This window comes from Taudactylus pleione, unplaced genomic scaffold (assembly GCF_031769625.1).
Source record: "Taudactylus pleione unplaced genomic scaffold, aTauple2 ptg000572l, whole genome shotgun sequence".
Taxonomy (NCBI): Eukaryota; Metazoa; Chordata; class Amphibia; order Anura; family Myobatrachidae; genus Taudactylus; species Taudactylus pleione.
The window spans coordinates 449,175-475,654 of record NW_028284974.1 but is presented as its reverse complement, the minus strand read 5'-3'; the positions used below and the strand labels follow the sequence as shown (position 1 = coordinate 475,654).

Here is a 26,480-nt window from a genome sequence, read left to right as displayed (position 1 = left end):
TTGATTTAAGTCACAACATGTTTATTACAGAGCTTGGACGATGAGCTTTCCCAAGAAAAGTGAATGCCCGAGGTGCATACATTAACTTGGTACGTTATACAAGGATAAACAAAATGAAAAATATAATATTCTTCACTGAAATATACAAAAGAAGAAGAAAACTTAACTGTACAAGGGACATAAAAACAAAAAGCAAATGCATTACTTATAAATGTGGGGGCCAGGTGGGGCGGTAGCACAAACAGAAGAGAACGAGAGACTGGTGCCCCCGAGGAATGATCATGTTGTTCTAAGTCAACCTTTTCTTTGGAGAAAGTACTCCTCAGAGGGGGAGTTCCTCAGAGAACCGCTACATCCTGCCCCACTCCAAGAGTTACCAGGCAACCTTCCAGGCTATTCCTAACACTACATAACCCTCTGTTCTGGGGGTGCTACTGCTGAGTGGCTGTGCCCCTGCCCTCCAGCAGCTGGAGTAGAGTTCGGTGCAGCATCTGGCACACACGAGAGTATCCAAGCCGGCTGAGGTGCAGGTAATCAAACATGTCATGGTGACTGATGGTGCCGTCGGAATGCACGAACCCTGGATCCACATCCAAAAACATTGCATTGGGCGTCGATGGCATCAATTCCGCCAGCAACCCGTTCAATCGTGTGTTCCTCTCCCGTAGAGGGTTTGGGTTTTCACCTCGCGGCAGCAAACCCTGTGAAAAAGAATTCAACGGCTGCGATGAGCACCAAGGTCCGCGATTTATGGGCACTGGCGAGATTCTGGCGATGTAGCCGCTAGCTTTAAAGTGGAAATTAGTTTTATGGCAAAACCAGCTTGGCTCTGCCTTAAAATTAATTGCAGCTTTAAATGAAGCTGCTATCTTGCTGGAATGGCACTGGTGCCCACAAATTGCTGGTTGTTACATTTGCACCAAAGTGTGTATTGAAGAGAAGAGCAATGAATACATCAAGTCCAATAAAGAAGATTCATTAATTTACTTAGAATACTCTATAACAATTTGCTACGTCTGTCATGACATGGCAGATGAGAAGGCCGAGGGTAAGTATAACGAGGAGGGGTGGAGGCAGTGCGGGGACGGAGGAGGGAATGGGGGAAAAGCAGAGAGGGACCCGGATGCATTGTAGAATGGGTCCAAGATTTTCAATATTGAGGAAATCAAAAAGGTAGTGCCATGAAATAAGTATAACATACTGTATATTACAATGAATAATGTAGAACACAGCCACTCTGCGAAAGTTACAATACTTTTAACAAACGTTGTCCGGGCATGTAGTAAAAGTAAGTTTCACCTCAGTCAGGGGAGCCACTGTGATGTCCACCTGCAGGTTCTTGTGTTTATGGTGGAGAGAGGAAAGGACAAAGACAGGGATACTCACCAGCACGACGACTTTAGCTTGTGGTTGCCGCTTTTGTAAGCACCGAATAATGGCCTGGATCCCCCCGGCAATCTGCTCAGCCGTGTGACCATGGTTGAACGTGCCCACCCAAAGCACGATGATCTGATAAAAGCAACAGGATAATGGAAGTTTGAGAATAGTGGTGTGATCTGCGCTTCCTACATAAAGTTTTGGGAGAGGTATTTTCTTCTGCTGCCGGCAATGGTTTGTGACCCTTTTCAATAGGTCACATAGAAATGGAGTTTAGAGAGGATTTTTGCAGGCGCATGATTTTGTGTTATAAAAAAACCTTTATATTTATTCAATTAATAGGTAAAAAGTGTGAAAGTTCATATGAGGGTTAAAACAAAACTACGAAGTAGATGGTTAAAAAAAATTAAAATAAAATAAGTACATATATGTTCAATTAGATAAATAAGATAAAACAGATACAATTGATTATAATAAAGTGCAAACAGTGACCTCTTATAGAACAGCTTTTAGATCATCAAATGTCCATAAGACTTATTTGTAGCACTTAAAATGTGGTTCCCTTTTTATATAAAACTGTCTTTATGCATAGATTAGCAGTAACCAGTCTTTTTAAATTTGCCGATATTGTCGTCTTACCTAGTCTGTCATCCAATAGTTTTTCTCCAAAACTGACAGCTGAAACCTCCAATAGATAGCCCTGATGACCTACATAAAGGAAAAACTGCAGTACACAATCAGCACGTCCCTGACGAAGTCTGACCTGATTGGCCGGACGAAACGAGTTGACAACGCCCCCTCACACACCTCTCTGCGGGGAAACTGTCCACCGACTTTGAGCTCAGCCAGCGGACAGCAGAAAGATCAAGACGCCGGCAGCTTAGCCTCTATAGCAGGCGCCTGCTCACACCAAACCCCCTTTGAGTCCAGAGAGCTTACTGCCACGGCTTACGATGAGTTACAACAGAGGATAGGACATCTGGATAGAAGTAGCCGCACACTGCTCATGGTGTACGAGGAACCCTCGGCTGAATGCACATATCAGCTGCACAGACTACACTGAATGTTTCAAAGCAAAATCTACATAAAGAGAAGGCGGCCGCCTAGCAGTGAGATGGATCTCTACAGACTAGGTAAGACAACAACCTCTGCAAATCAATGCATAAAGACAGTTTAAATAAAAAGAGAACCTCATTTTAAGTGCTACAATTAGGACTATAGAAACAATGATGTACCTCGAAAGATGTGGACTGAAGGTATAGTAAGAGGGAAAAAGAAAAAGTAATGAGAGTGGGGGGCGTCTGGAGACACACTCTGCCCAGAGAGTAGAACCCCCTCTGTAATGCATTTGCTGGGAACCATCAAACTGGCATGCTGCGCTATTACAGTAGACGGGCTTTGCTCCCGTTTAGGGCTCATTCTGTAACAGCGTTCATAAGGATGTGGTATAACAAGTTGACGCCATAATATTGACATGGTCTGAATGTCAAGTCACAGGGGTAAATTTACTAAAGTGAGTTTTTAGAAGTGGAGATGTTGCCCATAGCAACCAGACTGTACTTAACTAGCACCTTCTAGAAGATAATAGCTAGACTGTGATTGGTTGCTATGGGCAACATCTCCACTTCTAAAAACTCACTTTAGTAAATTTACCCCACAATGTCAACATGGTCTCAATGTCGACAATGAAATTTTAGCCTAAACATGACCCTAAATTAATTTGCAGACAATCCAGCTGTCGAAATTCAGTATCGACATGTTGACATTCAGAACGTGTAGACTGTATAGCTTACATAGACACAATTACAATCAAGGCTACAAGAGGACTGGTCAAGTAAACAAATATTTACATAGTAGGTGCCCATTCATTATTGACACTAATAATCCTGATAAAGAGTTTTTCTTGAACCAACGTCTGTAAATGCTAGCCAATGATGTTCCTAGACCAGTGGTGTCAAACTCGGGCCCTCCAGCTGCAGTGGAACTACACATCCCAGGCATGCAGTGCCACAGTTTTGCTATTAGGGCATGCTAAAACTGTGGCAGGGCATGCTGGGATATGTAGTCCCACAAAATCAAGAGCCACAGTTTGACACCACTGTCCTAGACTAGCATACTGCTTATAGTCTTAAGACTCTGTGGGTGGATGGGTCAGGGTTAAAAAGTCCAGAACTAGTCTGCAATATGAGGTCCGCGGTGTGATAACTCTGGCTGCCCTTACCTTACCGCCGATGTTGTTGAGATTCACCTTCCAACATGGGTGTTAGTCTTCCTTGGCGGGGATCAGTTGCATGCAGTCAGCGAGACCACGGCGCTGGATGACGACGCCAGATGCTTCCTCGGACGTACCGCTGGTTTGGCTTACCACTCAACCTTGTTCCTCCTTTCTCCAATGAGTTTTGGACCCCAATAGGTCTTTCTCAAAGATAAGTCTCAGCACTCCTAGTGGTAAGCCAAACCACCGCCAAGTCCGTGGAAGTGCCCGGCGTCATCATCCAGCGCCGTGACCGCGCTGACTGCTTGCAACGGATCCCCGCCAAGGAAGACGACGAACACCCCTGATGGAAGGTGAATTTCAACAACATCGGCGGTAAGGTAGGGACAGTTTTACTAACAGGGCAGCCTGAGTTACCACGCTACAGACCTCATATTGCAGACTAGTGCTGGACTTATTAACCCTGACCCATTCTCCACAGAGTCTTAAAAGACTATGGCCCTCATTCAGAGCCGTACGCTCTGAGCAGAGCGCACGCTCTGAATGAGGGCCGGGCTCCATTTTCATGGAGCGTCCTCCTGGACGCTCGTATAGCTGTGGGTCACCACCCACAGGCTATACGAGTGTGCATTGTGATGGTCGCGATGGTCGAGACCATCGAATTTGCGAGCCGGAGCCTGCGGTTGAGGTTTTCAACCGCAAGCTCCGGAGTGATTTTGGCTCTATCAGAGCCAAAATCACTCCCACTGACATCACTAGTGAGGTCAGTGGGCCGGCTTCTGACGGGAGGCGTTCCCGTGGGAACGCCCCCGTCAGGGAGGCACGCCCACCAAAGGGGGCGTGCTGTCAATCAACATTGACAGCACGCCCCCTTTGATCGGACACAACGAGCGAAGGACTTTCCTTCGCTCGTCGCGTCTGGCGCATGCGCACGACGGAGCTCCCTCCGTCGTGCGCATGTTCAGTCCATAACATCGACCCACTTGCGAGCGGACAGCCGCTCGCGAGTGGGTCTGAATCAGGCCCTATAAACGCTTTTAGCTTATTCAATTTGATGTTTTTATTCGTGTTTATTATGCTTTTATAAATCAGCAATCATTTTTAACTTTCTATACAAGCACTTTATATTGAGCCGCTCTACACACATACACCAGCGCATGACACCTATTAAAAAGCAAAGGCACTCACCTTAGGTTTGACGTGTTCCAGCTCCCCGTTCTCCAGTCTCCATAAGACATGCTGTGTGCCTTCGCCCAGGCCCCCAAAGTTCAGGGCATGGAGTGGGGAGAAGAGCTCCCTCCAGATCTAGGAAAGAGACCATGCAGCAATTACACAAGGCAATGGGACAGACATGGGCTAGACCATCAGGCACAGGTGATTATTGTAGCTGCCCTGGGACAAGACACAGAGCTGCTCTTTGGACAGAATAGGAGGCCTGATTCAGAGACGGGCGGAATTGCAGAGCTGCACACAAGCACCCGATGCAATTCCGTCCATCTCAAATACAGCAGAAGGCGTCTGTAGGAAACAGACACCTAGCTGCATCTGCGATCACATCGCTGCGACCGGGGATGCAGCCTGGGATCACCATTGCGACCGATGATTGCTCCTTTAGCCAGGCTGCAAGCTGAAGCCTATCACAGCTTGGCCTGGGCAGCCGAGAGCCCTGAATATCTGCATCTATTGTTGCAGATCCTGGTCTCGACCCTCCCAGAAAGTGGGGGGTGACACGCCCCTGTTTCTGGGAACGGTGGCCAGCCACACGCCCCGCTCCCCCTTCGCAAGGGGGGGGGGGGGGAGGGCGGTCTGCAAGCGAGATCACAGGATCCGTTCTATACGTGCGCAGACCCTAAACCATTGGAGGTGTGCGCTAACCATCGGGTTAGTGTACATATCTGAATCAGGCCCCAGAGCCCAGTGCAGAGAGCCCGGCACAGTGTTATCCCAGTGCAATGACAAACATATGAGTGACTATGAGTAGAACATGGCTAAGATACACTGAAGGGAGCCAGAAAGATAAAACATTGATTGTGATAGCTACGGAAGTCTATGCAATACTTCAAAGCCCACTGGAGGCGCTGAACCCCTGCAATGGGAAGCAGCACTTCTGTTCACTTGCAAAATATAATGGGCCAAAGATTGCTGAGGTACAGTGCCCCTAGTGTACAGATCATGTATTAGCAAAATCATTTTTGGCCAATGCATCTCTCAACCCTTAACTTATTGCTTATTTGCATAGGACCACCATATTATGCAGTGATGTATTATATTGAGAATACCAAATCATTCACATCAGCTTCCAGTGTCCTAACACACACACGCTAAGATCCATTTGTGTCTGCAGCCAAGTAACCTACCAGTATGTTCCAGAGTGTGGGAACAAACTGAATTACCCAGAGGAAACCCCCACAAAACATGGGGAGAACATACAAGCGTTACACAGATAGCACACACAAGTTGTAACCAAACCCATGACCCCAGCACTGAGAGTCAGCAGTGCTAACCACTGTGCTGCCACAGAAGTGTTCTAGTGTTATCCAGTAAACTACTGCGCTATGATACAAATGTAACATAACATGCATTAAACAATTCTTATAGGCATATTTTAGGAACTGCCAGGATCAGATTAATTAGATTTAAATGCAACCTATTAGTAATGCACCTCCAATAATAGTGTAGCTACCATAACCTAATATCATAGGGCGGCCACGCTAATTAAACTACCTGTACATCCTTGGACTGTTGGAAGAAATACATACAGACACCAATGTACAAACCACTCCACACAGCGTCCTGGTTGGACTGAACCGATGCAGCCATGCTGACCACTGTATCACCGTGCCTTCATGGTACAAATGGCCATCAATCAGAGGGAATACACAGAAATACTTACATATCCGGCCTAGGGTTCTATTTTGTGTACCACAGGCCCAAGGACCATGTCGGGCTGGACACTTACCTCTAGCTGGTGTAGCAGCTGGACGTTAGAATCTCCTATAAACAAAACCTCAGGCTCCTTATCTTTGCTGCTGGACACAAAATGATTGTGCTAAAAGACAAAAGATCAACAACGTTCATAAAATAACGTCACAGGCTTATTAGGAGAACGTCAGATGTCCACTAAGCGGTAATAATCATAGAGAAAAAAAGAAACGGTTAAAAAGGACAGTAGGACTTTTTAAACTTCCATAAAAGGTACAGTGGGGAAAGAATTTTAAGTTTGCGGTACCCAAGAAGAGATTGGGCATCCAGAAAAAGAGAAACTGATACGTAGAACTGTCCCAAAAAAGTGAGGCGGGAAGGAACAGAAAGAATTAGGCCGTACACTCCGCTTCTGCGAGCTTTGCCCAATGGGTTCTCATTACAGAGCCTCAATAGTGTAGGAGCACACACACACTTGTAGCTGCGGTTTCTCTCAATTATACAGCGCTACGGAATATGACGTGTGCTTTGTTCAAATACGTTATAGTAATAGGTTAAACAAGGCAATTAGGCAGAAAATGGACGTCAGAATCTCACAACCCAACATGCCTCCTCCTATGGCCATGACCACACAAGGGGAAATGTGTCTTTATTAATCTTAAATCTGCTAAAACCATGTTTAAATGCCCCACAATCCTCGGCTTTACATCTAGCCAGCAGTCTCTATGCCAATACTGGCGCTTGTGGTAATTAGGCGTGTAATGGGGGAGGACGAGGGAGGATGCTGGATTATTTAAGCGCTAGGTATATCATCAGTGGGTGGATTATACCACAATACTGCGTAAGCGCCTACTATTTGCTTTATCCATCCAGCCCTTCATACCAAAGACTGACACTGCCTATGCAATGCCTTGTATGTGCTAAAGCAACTTCATATACTGTGCCTGATTCAGGAAGGATGGCTATTGCAATCGCAGCTGCAGTTACGCACGGTCTCACTGCAAAAATATTCTAATGTTTGCTATCGCAACCCAAGATAAGGACGCCCACATCCCCTTACCATCGGTAACATAGAGTACAATCAGAGCCTCACGCACACTTGCACGAGCTCTGACCTTACTCAGGAATTGCTAACCTAATCGCACGCAGTGAAAGCCCAAGCTGCATACAGCATCGCAGTGGATAATTTATGTACGCCCCTGTAACGGCGTTCAAACACACTGGCACGACTGCGTTTCGCCGTCCACCCCCAAACGGTCACTTCCTGTCAATCACTCTACGATGGGACCTTTGTTTTTTTTTAGGAACATGAAACTTTTAGGGCTCTTGTTGTACCCTACAGGTCTCTTGCAAATGAAATATAGGACTGAGGGCCCGATTCAGAGCGTGGATGTTTGCGAAGTAGAGCAATTTTCTACTGCGCATGCGCTAAAAGTCCAAAAATCCCCTACGGCACATGGGTACCACTGAGTGTGTGCAGAGATCTGTTACATATGCGATCGCTCCCGTTTGAGCTGGCGGCGTGAATCCATGGGAAGTGGCTTGAAGTGATCGCCAAAAAAGGTAATCTCATGGGTGTGTTATAAGAGTCAGTGGTCGCGGCTGCGTTCTCAAATGCAGAGCCGCAGCGGCCATGTTCAGAGAAAGTTCACAAGTAGACCCTGCGCCAGCTATAGGGCATTGTAATTGCGATAGTGGAGTGTTTTAGTCCGCAGGCGGATTTGCACTGTCCTAGGCATTGAATGTCGGTGTCCCGGGGCTTGCAATGTCCGGCGTTCGCAAGGGGAAGGCTGAGGCTAGCATTTGCATATTATCGAAGCTGCGACTCCAAAATAAATCGCAGCCGCGCATGCCTTAGTGTTCACCTCTGTATCAGGCCCATGGGAAATTCTCATGATGATTTATGATTGGTTGCTATAAGACTATCTCTGTCCAATCATATGCTGTCTATTTTCTCATGTAGGTTACAAAATTAAAGTAAACATCTCGCCAACTGTGCCAGACTTCAGCAAGTTTATCCTTTGTATGCGTTTGTCCATGTGTTCTGATCCGTATTAGAGAAGGGACACAACGGCACTGAGAGATTGTTACGGCTGCGCCAGTTTTGTTAAATAAAACAAGTTCTAAAACACACACACACAGAAACAATTCCAATACTGAATTATAAGACGGGGCATAAAATTGTGGAGAACTAACCATTGACATCCAGCAGCCATCACCGTAAACATCAGGCACTGGCGTGGGAACAGCAGCTGGGTTCTCTTCACCGTCACACATTGTGTCCTAAAGATTGGAAATACTGGATTATATTACACTTACATGTAACACATACAGAGTAAACCCTACAAAAAGAGTATTCACTCCTCTATACACAGTCTTGTATCGGCCTAGGCTTCCGTCATAAAGTTACATATATAATGGTGCACCCAAACACGACGGCTAAACCAATAGTCACAAGAATGCAGTCTATCAATTTACTAAAAAAAAAAAAAAAAAAGGTATTCAACCCATAAAATAGCTGCCTGTGGGTTAGTTACATAACCACTAAACCCCAAAGCTGAATACATGAGTCAGAGAGGTAAAATATACTGTACCGTCCATTGCAGATAATTACAAGATGGAGTATTAGCTCCCCACTACGTAACGGATGGTAGAAAGCTCATCTTACATCGTTTGTATAGTGAAGAAAGAAGGAAGGTGTCTGCGCAGGTAATTATACATATAGCACAATGGTAGAACAAATATAAATTTGTATCGTTCATTTGCTTCATATAGTAACGAGTTTGCCTAACATTATCTGTTATTTTATGATGTTATGTGTGTGTATGTTTAATTGAACTGCAGTTCATATTTATGAATAAATCCAATTTATATTTGTTCTACCATTAATGTGTTATATTTATAATTACCAGCGCAGACACCTTCCTTCTTTCTTCTCTATTTTATTGTGAGGGTATATTGCAGAAGCCCCTCTGGTGTCAGCTGCAGGTTTTTATATCAGACAGCAATTGAACAATTAGCGCACCTACCTGTTTTTTCCCTCTAATCGTTTGTATAGTAACATAATGGAGACTGCAGTCATTTCAGTTACTATGGGTGGCCTGGTTCAGGGGTGGACGGTAACGCAGCAGAGACTGCGTCTTTATGCCAATGTCGCAGCCAATGGTATTTGCATCGGTCACGCCATCGAAGAGTAGAGCAGCCCTATGGTTGCTGAGAATGTGCATTTGAAGAGGCTGCCGGTGCAACGGCGAAATAAGACGCAGGCGCTAGCAGTGACACGCCCCTAACTAGCTACCACCCAGTAACGGCCACTGGAATAGTCTCTGCATCCAAATCCGTTCTCCATCCCCTGGCGGTAACCATCCTGGAGCCTGCGCAGTGAGAGCTGAACGCAGGTGCAGATTAAAACGTCAGCCAGCCCTATGACATCACTAGCCTTGCCCCGGAGTAGGAGTTTACCGATCCATGCTGTACTTTTCTAGAAACCAAGTATGCCAAGTTGTCTGTCACGCTATGGCCCTGTGGCCGGAGGGCTGGCCCACGTGTCTAAAATGCCAGGTGCGACACTGAGGGTGTTAACCCTTGCGCTGCAGCACCATTTTTAAGTGGGATGATCTGTGCTAGTCGCCATTTTTATATGCATTACTGGCGACATGCGCCTTGAAAATAGGATTTTGGTACTTACCGATAAATCCCTTTCTCCGATTCCACAGGGGACACTGGAGCCTCAGTACAATGGGGGCATAGGAGAGTGTTAACCGGGAGCTGGCACCTTTAATTATAAAACTACTGGTAGCTAGCTCCTCCCCCTCTATACAAGAAAACAACATATGCATGAAAACAAGAACAGTTCAGTCAGACAACATTAAACACAAACCAGCGTCTGAACCTGTAAAACAGTAACAATGCAGGTAGAACAGCGCAGGGTGGGAGTCCAGTGTCCCCTGTGGAATCGGAGAAAGGGATTTATCGGTAAGTACCAAAATCCTATTTTATCCTTCATCCACCAGGGGACACTGGAGCCTCAGTACAATGGGGACGTCCCAGAGCTTACATCCCAGGTGGGAGAGCGCTGAGAGCCCTGCAACACTGCACGGCCAAACTCCGAAGCGGAGGCCGCAAAAGTATCAAAACGATAGAATCGCAGGAAGGTATGCGTGCCTGACCAAGTGGCTGCTCTCCAAAGCTGGTTTAAGGAAACCCCGCGAGCAGCCGCCCATGAAGGACCTACCGAGCGTGTAGAATGCGCCGTAATAGGACCCGGTGGCTGTTTGGAAGCCGCCACGTATTCTTGCCTGATAGTGAAGTGAATCCATCTAGAAATGGTCTGTTTGGAGGCCGGCCAACCTGGACGGGTCACATCAAACCGAATAAACAAGGCATCGGATTTACGGAGGGAGGCAGTCCTGTCAACGTAAATCCGGAGTGCTCTGACTACATCCAAGGATTTTGAATTTGAAGAGTCATCCTTAAACACCGGAACCACGATAGGCTGGTTTATATGAAAAGCTGTCACCACTTTTGGAAGAAAAGCCCTTTGAGTATGCAGCTCCGCCCTATCCTCATGAAAAATAAGATAAGGAGGGCGGCAGGATAAAGCACTGAGTTCTGACACACGCCTTGCCGAAGCGAGAGCCAACAGCAGAACCACCTTCCAGGTTAAGTACTTTATCTCCACTCTCTGTAATGGCTCAAAGGTATCAGACTGGAGGAAGGCCAACACCAAATTCAAATCCCATGGTGCCATGGGAGGCACAAAAGGAGGTTGAATCCTCACAACTCCTTGGAGAAAAGTCTGTATATCCGGGAGCAAAGCCAATTTTCTCTGAAAGAAAATGGACAACGCGGATACCTGTACCTTTAATGAACTAAGACGAAGGCCTGCTGTGAGACCAGCCTGAAGAAAAAGGAGACGTGATACCTTAAAGACTGACGGAGGAGAATTACGTCTCTCACACCAAGCAACATATGTCTTCCATATGCGGTAGTAATGTTGAGAAGTGACTTCCTTCCTAGCCTGAATCATTGTAGGAATCACACTAGACGGAATACCCTTTTTCCTGAGGACGGCCCTTTCAGTAGCCAGGCTGTCAAACGAAGCCGCCTTAAGTCACGATAACAAACGGGCCCTGAAGAAGGAGGTCATCCTGAAGAGGCAGTGGCCACGGCTCGTCTATTAACAGATTCTGTATCTGGGAGTACCACGCTCGTCTGGGCCAATCTGGTGCTATCAAGAGCACCTTGATCCCTTCTTGCTTGATTCTTTGAAGCAGGCGCGGAATGAGCGGAAACGGAGGGAATAGGTAGATGTAATGAAACTTCCACGGAGCAGTCAGTGCGTCCACTGCAGCTGCCCATGAGTCCCTTGTTCTGGAGTAGTAAACTGGTAGTTGGTGGTTTAACCTTGACGCCATAAGGTCGGCTTGAGGACAGCCCCACCTCAGAGTTAGTTGCTGGAACACCTGAGGATTGAGTGACCATTCCCCTGGATGAACATCCTGCCGACTGAGGTAGTCGGCCTCCCAGTTTTCTACTCCTGGGATGAAGATTGCAGAAATCGCTACTGCGAATTCCTCTGCCCAAAGCAGAATCCTGGATACCTCCCTCATGGCGGCTCTGCTTTTTGTGCCGCCCTGCCTGTTTATATACGCCACTGCAGTGGTGTTGTCCGACTGGACTCTGATTGCCTGCCCCTCCAGTAGCGGATGCGCCAGCTAGAGAGCATAAAACACCGCTCTCAACTCTAGGATATTTATGGGTAATCTGGCTTCCTGCTGCGTCCAGTGCCCCTGATAATGCTTTCCCAGAGTCACTGCTCCCCAAGCCCCTCAGGCTTGCGTCCGTGGTGAGGAGGGTCCAATCCCACACCGCAAACCTTTTCCCCGCCAGCAGGTGGGAAGGGTTCAGCCATCAAATGAGAGATGTTCGAGTCTGAGGCGCCAGGAGAACTCTCTGATGGAGAAAGAGGTGGAATCCCGACCACTGGGAGAGGAGATCCAGTTGAAAAGGACGGGCGTGAAATCTTGCATACTGAATCGCCTCGAAAGCCACTACCATCTTCCCAAGAAGGCGGATACAGAGATGTACAGACACTCGGTGATGTTTTAAGACCAGGCGCACCATATGCTGAATGGAGGCAGCCTTGTCTTGAGGCAGGAAAACTCTTTGCTGCACTGTGTCCAGTATCATTCCCAGGAATAGTAAACGCTGTGTAGGGATCAGGGAGAACTTTTTGAAATTTAGTATCCAACCGTGTTGCAGGAGGATGCTCTGAGTTAAGCGAATGTCCCTTAACAGCCAAGCTTCCGAAGAGGCCTTTATCAATAGATCGTCAAAGTATGGAACAATGACGACTCCCTGACCATGCAGTAGGGCCAACATTGCCACCATAACTTTTGTGAATACTCTTGGGGCCGACAAAAGTCCGAAAGATAGGGCCTGGAATTGAAAATGCGACTCTAGGACAGCAAAACGAAGAAAGGCCTGATGGGGGGGCCATATTGAGATGTGGAGATACGCTATAACGGATTTGAGAGATTCCATCTTGAATTAGAAAACTCGAAGATGAGTGTTTAAATCCTTGAGATTGAGTATGGGTCTCCTGGAGCCGTCCGCTTTGGGCACCACAAACAGGCTGGAATAAAACCCTTGACCTCTCTGGTGGGTCGGAACATTCACTATTACCTGAGACAATAACATTTTTTATATTGTCTCCTGAAAGTCTCGTTTTTCCTGCAACCAGAGGTAAACCGGTTCTGAAAAAACGAGAAGGAGGTTGGACCCTGCAGTCCAATTTCAGGCCGTGAATAATGATGTACCTGACCCAGGCATCCTGGCAAGACTCGATCCAAATGTCCTTGAAGCGTAAAAGGCGCGCCCCAACCCTGGGATCCCCCAAATGAGAAGGAAGGGCGTCATGCGGCAGGCTTGGCAGCTGCCTTGTCGTGCTGAGTGTTGAAGGCGGCTGATGCTGAAGCTCTACCTCGGCCTTTGGAACCTCTTGAGAAGGCTGGACCTCCCCTGGAACGCCCTCTAAGTCTTCCAGAGGCACAAAAGGAGGGACCTGTCAAAGGTCTTCTAGTAGGAGGAGGAGCTGCAGATGGTAGATAAGTGGATTTCCCACCTGTAGCTTGTGAGATCCACTTATCTAACTCCGATCCGAAAAGTACCTCCCCAGTAAAGGGAAGGGCCTCTACTGCTCTCTTGGACTCTGCATCTGCCTGCCATTGACGCAGCCACAGAGCCCTTCTAGCAGATATAGCTAATGCTGAAGATCTGGCGGATAGATTACAAAATTCTTTAGACGCTTCCCCGAGGAAAGCAGCCGACTCTGCAATCTGTTTGGCTAACTGAATTAAGTCGTCAGTTTGCGTACCTGTCTTAATCCCCTCAGCCAGCTGCAGCGCCCAGGCTTCAATGGCCTTATTTACCCAGCAACTAACTAGTGCTGGACGCATCAAAACCACTGCAACTGTATACAAGGATTTCAATGTGTGTTCCATCTTCCTATCAGAGGATTCCTTTAGGGAAACCGCGCCAAGCACCGGAAGCACCGTTTTCTTGGAAAGACGGGCTACTGACGGGTCCACTGCTGGAGGAGTTTCACATAATCTCCTACTGTCAGGTGGAAAGGGGTAATAAGACAGATATTTCTTAGAAATTTTAAATTTTTTGTCTGGGTGTTTCCATGCGGAAGAAAGAATCTCATCCAGCTCTTCTGATGCTGGAAAGGTAACAGACTGTTTAAATATTTTACCGAAAATAGATGGTTTTTCAGTAACCTCTAAATCCTCTACATGCAACACCTGGCGTACTGCTGAAATTAAAGCATCCACACCCTGAGATGGAGGTTCGGGGTCCTCAGGAATGTAAGTTTCCTCTTCCTGAACCTCGCCCTCTTCAGTGTCCTGCAACTCCTCATCTGACTCATCCCAGTGTAAGGGATTATGAATCAATCTCCTACTAAGGACCTGAGCAGGAGAAGAAGAAGAAGCAGGTGGGGCTTGGGACATTGCTTTTGTAAGTCCCTCAACAGATCTGGCCAGAGAGCGAGCCCAATCTGGTTCAGCTGTTTGTCTCAGCTTCTCCCTGTCCTTACGAGCCGCTTCCAGCTCTGGTTACAGATTTGATATAACTGCAGTCAATTGATCAGACCACATAGGCTGGACTACAAGATTAGTATCCTGAGGTAAAGACACACATTTATCACACAGTAAGGAAGCATTAGCTTGTCCCTGTGTGAATTTTTCACCACAAGTCTTGCATGAAAAAGACTTTTGTGCAGCTTTAGACCCCTTGGTAGACATGTCTCTAGTACAGACACCACACCCACACAGAGAAAGAGGACAGTAATGCAATAACAGATTTTTCAATCACACCACACAGAGACCTGAAAGGGGCACAGAGGGAGATAAACTATAATGCTTGCAGCGCTAACAGAATAGTGCTGATAACAAGAATAAACATGCAAGTGCTGATACACAGAGTACTAGCCTGACTCCTGACACAGCTCTCTCCACCCTGTAGTGCGTGGAAAATGGCCACCAGCGTCCTTCTGGAAGCACAGGCTGCTGGGAGGCAGGAGCAGAAGGAAAACTTAGGCTCCGCCCCCCGCTATTGCGCTCTCAGCGCTAGCGAAGCGCACTGTGAATGCCCGCCTAAATACTTGTCCTGGCTCCTCTGCTAACCAGGGAGCCAGGGAACACTAACCTTATCCCTGCCTGTGCTGCCGGCGGCGGGCATAGGCTACTGGGTCCTGCGACATGCACTGCATGCATCGCGTCTTTGGGTACCCAAGAGACTGAGGTCTCTGTAGCAGGAGACCTCAGCGCAAACCGCATGCAGCAGTGGTGAGGATCTCCCCGGCAGCTCCCTCGGCGCAGACAGGCAGGGGCAGTAGGCTGCCTGTCTGTCCTCATGCTGATAGAGATCGTATTTTCAGACCCCCAAGGAGGCTTACGTCCAGCTCCCAGGGCACATTTTTTAGACTGACCAGGGGGGGGGGGGGGGGGGGGAGAGGAGCTAGCTACCAGTAGTTTTTTTATTTAAAAGGTGCCAGCTCCCGGTTAACACACTCCTATACCCCATTGTACTGAGGCTCCAGTGTCCCCTGGTGGATGAAGGAGAAATATAGTTATCATTCAATCGTGCACAAATCGGGCATGAAAATGCCGGGAACGACCAGCAATGCGCTCTCCCGCTGGTAGTTTCCGACATCAATCATCACCTGAGCATGCTGGTCAATCTGCCGATAAACGACAGAATGACCATGTTCAGGGATGAGGGATGGCGTCTGCATACACTGAGCGACATATAGTTCAGTGTAGGCACTACAGGGGGAAGAGGAATGACTGTACAATTACAATGTTGTAAACGTACAATCTGCTAGTGGATACGCACCTTAATGTGCTAGTCTTTATTATCCTAGAATATGTTTGTATCCTTTGACATGAACTACATAAAGTGTCCCCTGTCTTAAACACATTCAAACATACACCTCTGTACTAGTATGTGTGTTCTGATTATTATGAGAGTATTGTTCTCTCAATGTCAATCAGATACATTAATGATGTCACCCAATATCTCGCCACCAGCCTGTTCACTCGCTACTATGGACGACATTGAGAACAGCCTGCCGGAGACACACTAGACGATATCGCTCAGGGAGCATATAGTCTAGTGTGTACGCTCCTATACACTATACAATTATCTGTCAGATCCCTGTCCAATCTGGCTGGTTGGAATGAAAACCTGGTAATGGATGGGAGCAAATGACAATCGACTATTTGCTCACTAACACTGGAAAACAGAAAAAATGGTCGTTCAGACAAATTGGTTAAAACACATGAATTTTACCAATTTGAACAATTGTTTTTTGTCCGTTTTCCAGTGTTTAAAACCATATGATCGACTGTCATTTGCTCCCATGCATTACCAGGTTTTCATTCCAACCAGCCAGATTTTACAGATAATTGTATAGTGTATGCCCAGCATTAGCAAGAGTCTACAATTGAAGGTCTCGGTGATAGTGCTCCCTTCTGGACAGGGTGTAGAAATCTCGTATTCACAATGGAATTGTTATTATGCACATCTTAGATCTTTTTAAAATTAACATACATGAGCACTGGGTTGGTTATATATATATATATATATATATATATATATATTATATAAAAATGCTCGCTCCTTCTGCACACACACAACATACATATTTAGGTATTAATAGTAATGCTGGCCATACACTAGTACGATGCGATTCATCATACGTTTTCCCTTGAACTCCCTGTCAGCTCCCGGCCGCAGGATTTGGTGCTTTTTTCACACACGATCTGCATACAATTATGATAGATAATATGGGCTGCACATCTGATCATACGATACAATAGATAATATGGGCTGCACATCTGATCATACGATACAATAGATAATATGGGCTGCACATCTGATCATACGATACAATAGATAATATGGGCTGCACATCTGATCATACGATACAATAGATAATATGGGCTGCACATCTGATCATACGATACAATAGATAATATGGGCTGCACATCTGATCATACGATACAATAGATAATATGGGCTGCACATCTGATCATACGATACAATAGATAATATGGGCTGCACATCTGATCATACGATACAATAGATAATATGGGCTGCACATCTGATCATACGATACAATAGATAATATGGGCTGCACATCTGATCATACGATTACTATAGATAATATGGGCTGCACATCTGATCATACGATTACTATAGATAATATGGGCTGCACATCTGATCATACGATTACTATAGATAATATGGGCTGCACATCTGATCATACGATACAATAGATAATATGGGCTGCACATCTGATTATACCATACGATGGAACAGCGGCTGGAGTGCGCATCGGATCGTATCCTACCTAAATACTACACGATTTCCACACAATTCATTGTACAACGCGTCTAAAATCGGGGCAATCGGCCAGAAATCACACAAGTGTATGGCCAGCATAAGAGTTCCCTTTGTAACATTCATTAGGAGTTTGTGATTTTGGGCACAATTACATGTGTCTCATTAGCGTTTGGCACATATATAGGCAGGTGTAAACGCGTTCACCAGCACCTATTATTCTGGTCCAGGCATCTAACAGACACCCATTCATACAGTAAACAGATTATCACAGGTGGTTATAACATATTAAAACAGTGTATCTCAGTGCACGCCCTAGCTGCATGCACCGCAAGTCCTGACACGCGTTTCACCCTTTAGCTTAATCATAGGAACATATAACTGGCCATTGCCATTACAGCTGACATAACATTACCCATTACTGCCTGTGACATTGCACTCCCTGTAATATATTATACAGTCAGGTGCATAAATATTGGGACATTGACAGAATTTTCATTCTTTGGCCTCTATTCACCACCACAATGGCTTTGAAATAAAACAAACAAGATGTGCTTTAACTGCAGACTTTCAGATTTAATTTGAGGGTAATTACATCCAAATCAGGTGAACGGTGTAGGAATTACAATGGTTTCTATATGTGCCTCCCACTTTTTAAGGGGACAAAAGTAATGGGACAAAACTACACAATCCTAAATATAACTTTCACTTTTTAATACTTTGTTGCAAATCCTTTGCAGGCAATTACAGCCTGAAGTCTGGAACGCATAGACATCACCAGATGCTGGGGTTTCATCCCTGGTGATGCTCTGCCAGGCCTCTACTGCAAAGGTCTTCAGTTCCTGCTTGTTCTTGGGGCATTTTCCCTTCAGTTTTGTCTTCATCAAGTGAAATGCATGCTCAATCGGATTCAGGTTAGGGGATTGACTTGGCCATTGCATAACATTCCACTTTTTAGCCTTAAAAAACTCTTTGGTTGCTTTTGCAGTATGCTTCGGGTCATTATCCATCTGCACTGTGAAGCGCCGTCCAATGAGGTCTGAAGCATTTCACTGAATATGAGCACATAATATTGCCTGAAACACTTCAGAATTCATTCTGCTGCTTTTGTCAGCAGTCACATCATCAATAAATACAAGGGAACCAGTTCCATTGGCAGCCATACATACCCACGCCATGACACTACCACCACCATGCTTCACTGATGAGGTGGAATGTTTTGGATCATGAGCAGTTCCTTTCCTTCTCCATACTCTTCTCTTCCCATCGTTCTGGTACAAGTTGAGCTTTGTCTCATCTATCCATAGGATATTGTTCCAGAACTGTAATGGCTTTTTTAGATGTCGTTTGTCAAACTCTAATCCGGTCTTCCTGTTTTTGAGGCTCACCAATGGTTTGCATCTTGTGGTGAACCCTCTATATTCACTCTTGTGAAGTCTTCTCTTGATTGTTGACTTTTAGGGGTATTCAATATGGAGAGAAAACTTAGTTTCGCGATGTTTTCGCACCAATGACGTCATTTTCAGAGGTTTTGGTTTTACACCGTATTCAATGTCAAAGACTTTTCGCAGGTTCGTAAAGTCTTTGAAAAAAAAACGGGGATAACTTTTCACCACTGAATAGGTGGCGAAAAAAGTGCTGAATTGGGGTTTAGGGGGTGCAGGCTTAAAAAAATAAAAATAGCCTGCACCCCTGGGAATTACATTTTAAAAATAACTGTAAAAAAAAAAAAAAAGTTAAAAAAAAAAAAAAAATAGGGACACCCCAAACAATTAATTTAAAAATTGGGGTGAAAAAGAAATAAAAAAAAAAAAAAAGTGTTTAAAAATAGGGAAATAGGTTCAGGGCTATTCTGCAAGTATGCGGCAGGTGTTTTGAAGAATAGAATTATAGCGGCAGGTGCACAAATGCAGAATTTTTTAAAATTTACTTTCGGGATTTAAAAATATGCTAGTACCCATTTTCATGTACCCCAAATTTGATGGGAACACTTAAAAAAACAAAAAAAATAACCTAATTGCTCTTCTGCAACACTTCTTCAATGTCGGGAAAAAACACCTGCTGCGGCTATTTAAATCCCCGACTTTCATTTGCAGGCTAAAACGGGGGTACCCATAGTGATCCCCCATGTTTTTACAACTTCAGGGGGGTCCTACAATTTATTCCAGGAAAAATTTGTTTTTTTACGCAGATCCCACTTCGCACCTTCCCGTTTTCGTAGGTTTCATATTGAATACGGGCCCGATACTTTATCCCAGAAAAATCTCCGATGTGGAGCGAAAAGTCCTGCACGGACTTTTCACTCCCATATTGAATACCCCTCTTTGACACATATACACCTACCTCCTGGAGAGTGTTCTTGATTTGGCCAACTGTTGTGAAGGGGTTTTTCTTCACTGGGGAAATAATTCTTCTGTCATCCACCACAGTTGTTTCCGTGGTTTTCCGGGTCTTTTGGTGTTGCTGAGCTCTCCGGTGCGTTCTTTCTTTTTAAGAATGTTCCAAACAGTTGATTTGGCCACACCTAATGTTTTTGCTATCTCTCTGATGGGTTTGTTTTGACTTTTCAGCCTAATGATGGCTTGCTTCAGTGACAGCTCTTTGGATCTCATATTGAGACAGCAACTGATTCCAAATGCAAATGTCACACCTAGAATCAACTCCAGACCTTTTACCTGCTTAATTGATAATGAAATAACGAGGGAATAGCCCACACCTGTCCATAAAATAGCTTTTGAGTTGATAGTCCCATTACTTTTGGCCCCTTAAAAAGTGGGAGGCACATATAGAAACCGTTGTAATTCCTACACCGTTCACCTGATTTGGATGTAATTACCCTCAAATTAAATCTGAAAGTCTGCAGTTGAAGCATATCTTGTTTGTTTCATTTCAAAGCCATTGTGGTGGTGAACAGAGGCCAAAATATGAAAATTCTGTCAATGTCCCAATATTTATGCACCTGACTGTACATGCCAGCAGACACTGCATTCTCCCTGTAATATATTATACATGTTATATTACAGGGAGAATGCAGTGTATGCTAGCATGTATAATATATTACAGGGAGAATGCAGTGTATGCTGGCATGTGTAATATATTACAGGGAGAATGCAGTGTATGCTGGCATGTGTAATATATTACAGGGAGAATGCAGTGTATGCTGGCATGTATAATATATTACAGGGAGAATGCAGTGTATGCTAGCATGTATGATATATTACAGGGAGAATGCAGTGTATGCTAGCATGTATAATATATTACAGGGAGAATGCAGTGTATGCTAGCATGTATAATATATTACAGGGAGAATGCAGAGTATGCTAGCATGTATAATATAGTACAGGGAGAATGCAGTGTATGCTAGCATGTATAATATAGTACAGGGAGAATGCAGTGTATGCTAGCATGTATAATATAGTACAGGGAGAATGCAGTGTATGCTAGCATGTATAATATAGTACAGGGAGAATGCAGTGTATGCTAGCATGTATAATATAGTACAGGGAGAATGCAGTGTATGCTAGAATGTATAATATATTACAGGGAGAATGCAGTGTATGCTGGCATGTATATTATATTACAGGGAGAATGCAGTGTATGCTAGCATGTATAATATAGTACAGGGAGAATGCAGTGTATGCTGGCATGTATAATATATTACAGGGAGAATGCAGTGTATGCTAGCATGTATATTATATTACAGGTAGAATGCAGTGTATGCTAGCATGTATAATATATTACAGGGAGAATGCAGTGTATGCTAGCATGTATATTATATTACAGGGAGAATGCAGTGTATGCTAGCATGTATATTATATTACAGGGAGAATGCAGTGTATGCTAGCATGTATAATAGCATACACTGCTAGAGGTGGAAGCGTTACCTATAGAAATGCCTCAGTGACAGGGAGGTGCTTTCAGCCCACATAAGAGCACACCGCTGTCACTGAGGCAGATGTGATTGGGCATCAGATCCAGCACTGACAGTGACTGTATCCGGCTGTCGCTGTCCGTGCTGTACTCTGAGGGAGCGGGTCAAGGCAGCATGTGAGAGTTTAGTTAAACACATAAAAACACATGATTACACTCACAGTATATGGCTATTTTATTGTCCAGGTCTTCCATTTACTTAATAACGCCGCACCCGCTATTAGGTAAACTGAAACCCTGGACATTAAAATGGTTTAAATCATAATGTCCGACTCCATACACTGACACTTTATCTTCATGAATAATTTTACACCTTTTCATACTAGCCTAGCCAGCTCATCACAGTTTGTCAGACTTGTGATGAACAGGCTAATATATGAGCAGGCACCGAGGTCGCAGGCACTGGCGTGGGCGGCGATGGTAGCGGGTGGCGCAGCGTTAGCAAGAGGCGGCAGCCCGTGGTAGAGGGCGCCGCAGAGGCATTTTTGAAATCCAAGATCTATAAGCCAGCGCAAGGCAGTCAAGTCAGTGGGGAGGGAGTGTGGAAGAGCTCCTAAAGAAAGAAGACGACCGAAGTCCTACTGGGCGCCGGCCAAGAGCTCAAAGGCTGCCGCCCACTAGGTAAAGAGGACACCAGAAGACCTGGGGAGGTGGTCGCAGCGAAAAAGAGCTAATTGGCTGCCACCCCCAAGGCGAAGACACCAGAAGCCCTGGAGGGTTGGCAGCCACGTAAAAGAGCCAATTGTCCGCCGCCCGCCAGGTGAAAGAGTGTTTAATAAATTACTACAATGGTAAGTGTGCAGTGATCACAAAATAAGCGATATAGTGCGTTTTTACGCGATACAGGAAGTGAGGGACTCAGTTTAAAAAATGACCGGGCCCATAGGACCCGGTCGCGAGACCCTAACTTGTGTGCTCGCCGCAGAGCTGCCATGCTGCCGGCGGCAACTGGCTGCTGCAGCACAGCAGCCAATCACCGCCGGCGGCGCCTTGTCCAATCACTGCCGGCAATCATTCACCGCCGGAGGAGTCTCATGATCCAATGGCCGCCGGCTGTGCGTTCCACCTGACGTCTGCGCTGCTCCTGGGGTACAGACATAGGATCATGGTTCCTCCTTACTTATCCTGGGGTAGTGGATAGATCCCCTTCAGTAGAAGGACCCGGGTGTCATCCTTCGCCCGTGTGACTGCTCTATGGGGGCAATTCAATTGTGTTAACAATTTCACTATTCAATTGTTGCTGCCATGGGTGCCCATATTTCTGGCAAACAGAAATCGTCAAATAGTCAGTGTTTTGTGTGCCCAAACAGTAGTCTGGGCGGTCTAACCAGGCCTTTAGCCGGGTTAAGGGGTCTATTTACTAAGCAGTGTTATGATACAGAGTGAAAAGTGATAAGCCTGTGATAAGGTGCCAGCCAATCAGGTCCCAACTGTTATTTTTCAAACACAGCCTGTGAGATGACAGTTGGGAACTGATTGGCTGGCACCTTATCACAGACTTATCAATTTTCACTCTGTATCATAACACTGCTTAGTAAATAGACCCCTAAGCCTTTTACGTGGCTAAACCCAGATAGATGATAGCATACACTACACACCCCATGTAATATACGATAGCAGACATTGTGCTCCTCAAGTAATATACTGTAGCAGGGGTTGCCAAACTCAGGGCCTGATTCAGAGCCGGGCGCTCTGACCAGAGCGCTCGCTCTGAATCAGGGCCCTCCTACATGAAAATGGAGCGGCCTCTTGGACGCTCGCATAGCTGTGGGTGACCACCCACAGCTATAGCGAGCGTCCATGATGATGGTCGCGATGGTCAAGACCATCGGGCTTGCGACGGAGACCCTGCGGTAGGGTCTCGCTGCCGCAAGCCCTGGAGTGATTTTGGCTCTGTCAGAGCCAAAATCACTCCCACTGACATCACTAGTGATGTCAGTGGGGCCGGCTTCAGACGGTAGGCGTTCCCATGGGAACGCCTCCGTCTGGCAGCCACGCCCCCGGCACGCCCACCAAAGGGGGCGTGCTGTCAATCAACATTGACAGCACGCCCCCTTTGGTGCGAGACCCGAAGCGACGGCTATCCCGTCGCTAGCCAGGTCTCGCACATGCGCACGATGGAGCTCCCTCCGTCGTGCGCATGCGCAGTAGGGCACCATCGACCCGCTTGCGAGCGTCCTGCGCTCGCAAGCGGGTCTGAATGACCCCCTCAGTCCTCAAGGCTCCCTAACAGTACAGGTTAAGGATATCCATGCTTGTGCATAGATGGAATAATCAAACTGACAGAAGTACTAATTAAGTTACCTGTGTTTAAGTATGGATATCCTGATAACCTGGACTGTTAGGGTGCCTTGAAGGACGAGTTTAAGAAACACTGAGGCAGATGTATGAAGCGCTGGAAAGTGATAAAGTGCAGAGTGATAAACTACCAGCCACTCAGTTCCTGTCATGTTAAAGACTGTGGGCCGTATTCAATTAGTTTCACCTCCGCGATAAAGGTCCGCCTGCCCGACTTTGCCTACATCGCGTATTTTGGACGCAGAAACTTATCGTACACGTCCCCGCTATTCGCCATATTCAATTACAAAACACATTAAAACGGCAAGCGGCGAATTCAGAACAGGCGGAAAGTGCTGTCAGAATTGGGGAAATCAGCCTGAACCCCCCAAAAAGATGCACTAACATTGGGGATCAATGTAGATGTGTCCGAATAGCCATAATAAAGCTATATGGGGTATTTAAGTTGTTGCAATAGCTTCTTATTACCGTCTTTGGACAAGTGGTGAAGAATGGCATGAAGCAGTATTTATTTGTGAATATAAGTAGTCCTGGCAAATTTGGGGTACTTGAAAATGTGTGCTAGTATATTTTATAGTCTCTAAAGTGAATTTTTCAAAAAGTGAAAAACGCCCCTGCTGCATGCAGCTGAAATCCTAATAACACCTGATCCATCCTTGCAGGCCCCCAAGAAGTCTATTTTGCTAGTTTTTAAGCTTGTCCCCCCACTTGTGCTTTTTTGCCCCCAAAATGAAAGTACTTTTTTGGGGTGTTCTCAAGTTTACCCCCCAGGATTTTTTGGCACAGTTGTCCTTTGGAGGGCTGTCCCAAGGGTTCTGAGAGGTTTCCTCACCTTTGCACCCCAAAATAACAATTTTGCACTTCTTTTCTCCTGCTATTCAGAGGCGAATCTTTTTCGTTCATTACATTGTATTGACTTTCTGCGTAGGCGAAAACCTGGCTGAAATTGAATACGGAGATAAGTTCCGACCACGCGAAAAGCCCCGATCTGTGATACTTTTCCGCAGAAAACGTCTTTTTGCTTCTCATGAATACGGCCCAGTTTTTGAAAAATGACAGTTGGGAGCAGATTTGTTGGTCATTTATCACTCTCCACTTCCCAGAGCTTCATACATCTGCCCCACTCACTGTACTATAGATGACAGCAGAGACTGCACTCCCCATGTAATATACTACAGATGACAGCATACACTGCCCACCCCATGTAATATACTACAGATGACAGCATACACTGCCCACCCCATGTAATATACTACAGATGACAGCATACACTGCCCACCCCATGTAATATACTACAGATGACAGCATACACTGCCCACCCCATGTAATATACTACAGATGACAGCATACACTGCCCACCCCATGTAATATACTACAGATGACAGCATACACTGCCCACCCCATGTAATATACTACAGATGACAGCATACACTGCCCACCCCATGTAATATACTACAGATGACAGCATACACTGCCCACCCCATGTAATATACTACAGATGACAGCATACACTGCCCACCCCATGTAATATACTACAGATGACAGCATACACTGCCCACCCCATGTAATATACTACAGATGACAGCATACACTGCCCACCCCATGTAATATACTACAGATGACAGCATACACTGCCCACCCCATGTAATATACTACAGATGACAGCATACACTGCCCACCCCATGTAATATACTACAGATGACAGCATACACTGCCCACCCCATGTAATATACTACAGATGACAGCATACACTGCCCACCCCATGTAATATACTACAGATGACAGCATACACTGCCCACCCCATGTAATATACTACAGATGACAGCATACACTGCCCACCCCATGTAATATACTACAGATGACAGCATACACTGCCCACCCCATGTAATATACTACAGATGACAGCATACACTGCCCACCCCATGTAATATACTACAGATGACAGCATACACTGCCCACCCCATGTAATATACTACAGATGACAGCATACACTGCCCACCCCATGTAATATACTACAGATGACAGCATACACTGCCCACCCCATGTAATATACTACAGATGACAGCATACACTGCCCACCCCATGTAATATACTACAGATGACAGCATACACTGCCCACCCCATGTAATATACTACAGATGACAGCATACACTGCCCACCCCATGTAATATACTACAGATGACAGCATACACTGCCCACCCCATGTAATATACTATAGATGACAGCATACACTGTACACCCCATGTAATATACTATAGATGACAGCATACACTGCCCACCCCATGTAATATACTAAAGATGACAGCATACACTGCCCACCCCATGTAATATACTAAAGATGACAGCATACACTACACACCCTGTAATATACTATAGACTATAGCATACACTGCACAACCCATGACATAGGCTATAAATGATAGCAGACACCGCACTCCCTATGTCATATTATAGATGACTTCCATAGAACACGATTCTACATATAAGAGCAGGCGTAGCATCTCACCTGCTGATCCTCCCTGCAGCTCTCACACTCCTTCTAATCCGCTAGTGCTGCAGTCCTCCCTGCTGGGCCCACCATCCAGCACTCCGATGGGAGGGAGGGGAGGGAACCTACACTACAAGCTTCCACGGTCCAGGAGAAACCAGGAGCCAGTTCCTCCCTCCCAATGCTTTGGATGGTTGCGTCCAGGAAGTAGCGCTAATAACCTGTCAGTCTTCCATCACGTGACGTCCTCCCCCGGCATGTGCCATGTGAGACGGTTATCGCATCCAGTCAGACCGAACCATGAGATTTTTAGAGGGGTATCATACACTCTCCTTCAGC

The 26,480-nt window shown here is 45.8% G+C and overlaps 1 protein-coding gene across 1 annotated transcript; it reads right to left on the bottom strand.

Moving 5' to 3' along the window:
* On the bottom strand, positions 1 to 26,382 carry PAFAH1B3 (platelet activating factor acetylhydrolase 1b catalytic subunit 3). Its single transcript, XM_088453163.1, has 6 exons — positions 26,160 to 26,382; positions 8,711 to 8,797; positions 6,552 to 6,641; positions 4,781 to 4,897; positions 1,387 to 1,509; positions 1 to 701 (listed from the first exon to the last, which is right to left on the bottom strand). Exons 2-6 carry the CDS (start codon positions 8,789 to 8,791, stop codon positions 432 to 434), a joined length of 681 nt encoding a protein of 226 aa, XP_088309289.1. The 5' UTR covers positions 8,792 to 8,797; positions 26,160 to 26,382; the 3' UTR covers positions 1 to 431.
* Between the last annotated feature and the right edge of the window lie 98 nt (positions 26,383 to 26,480).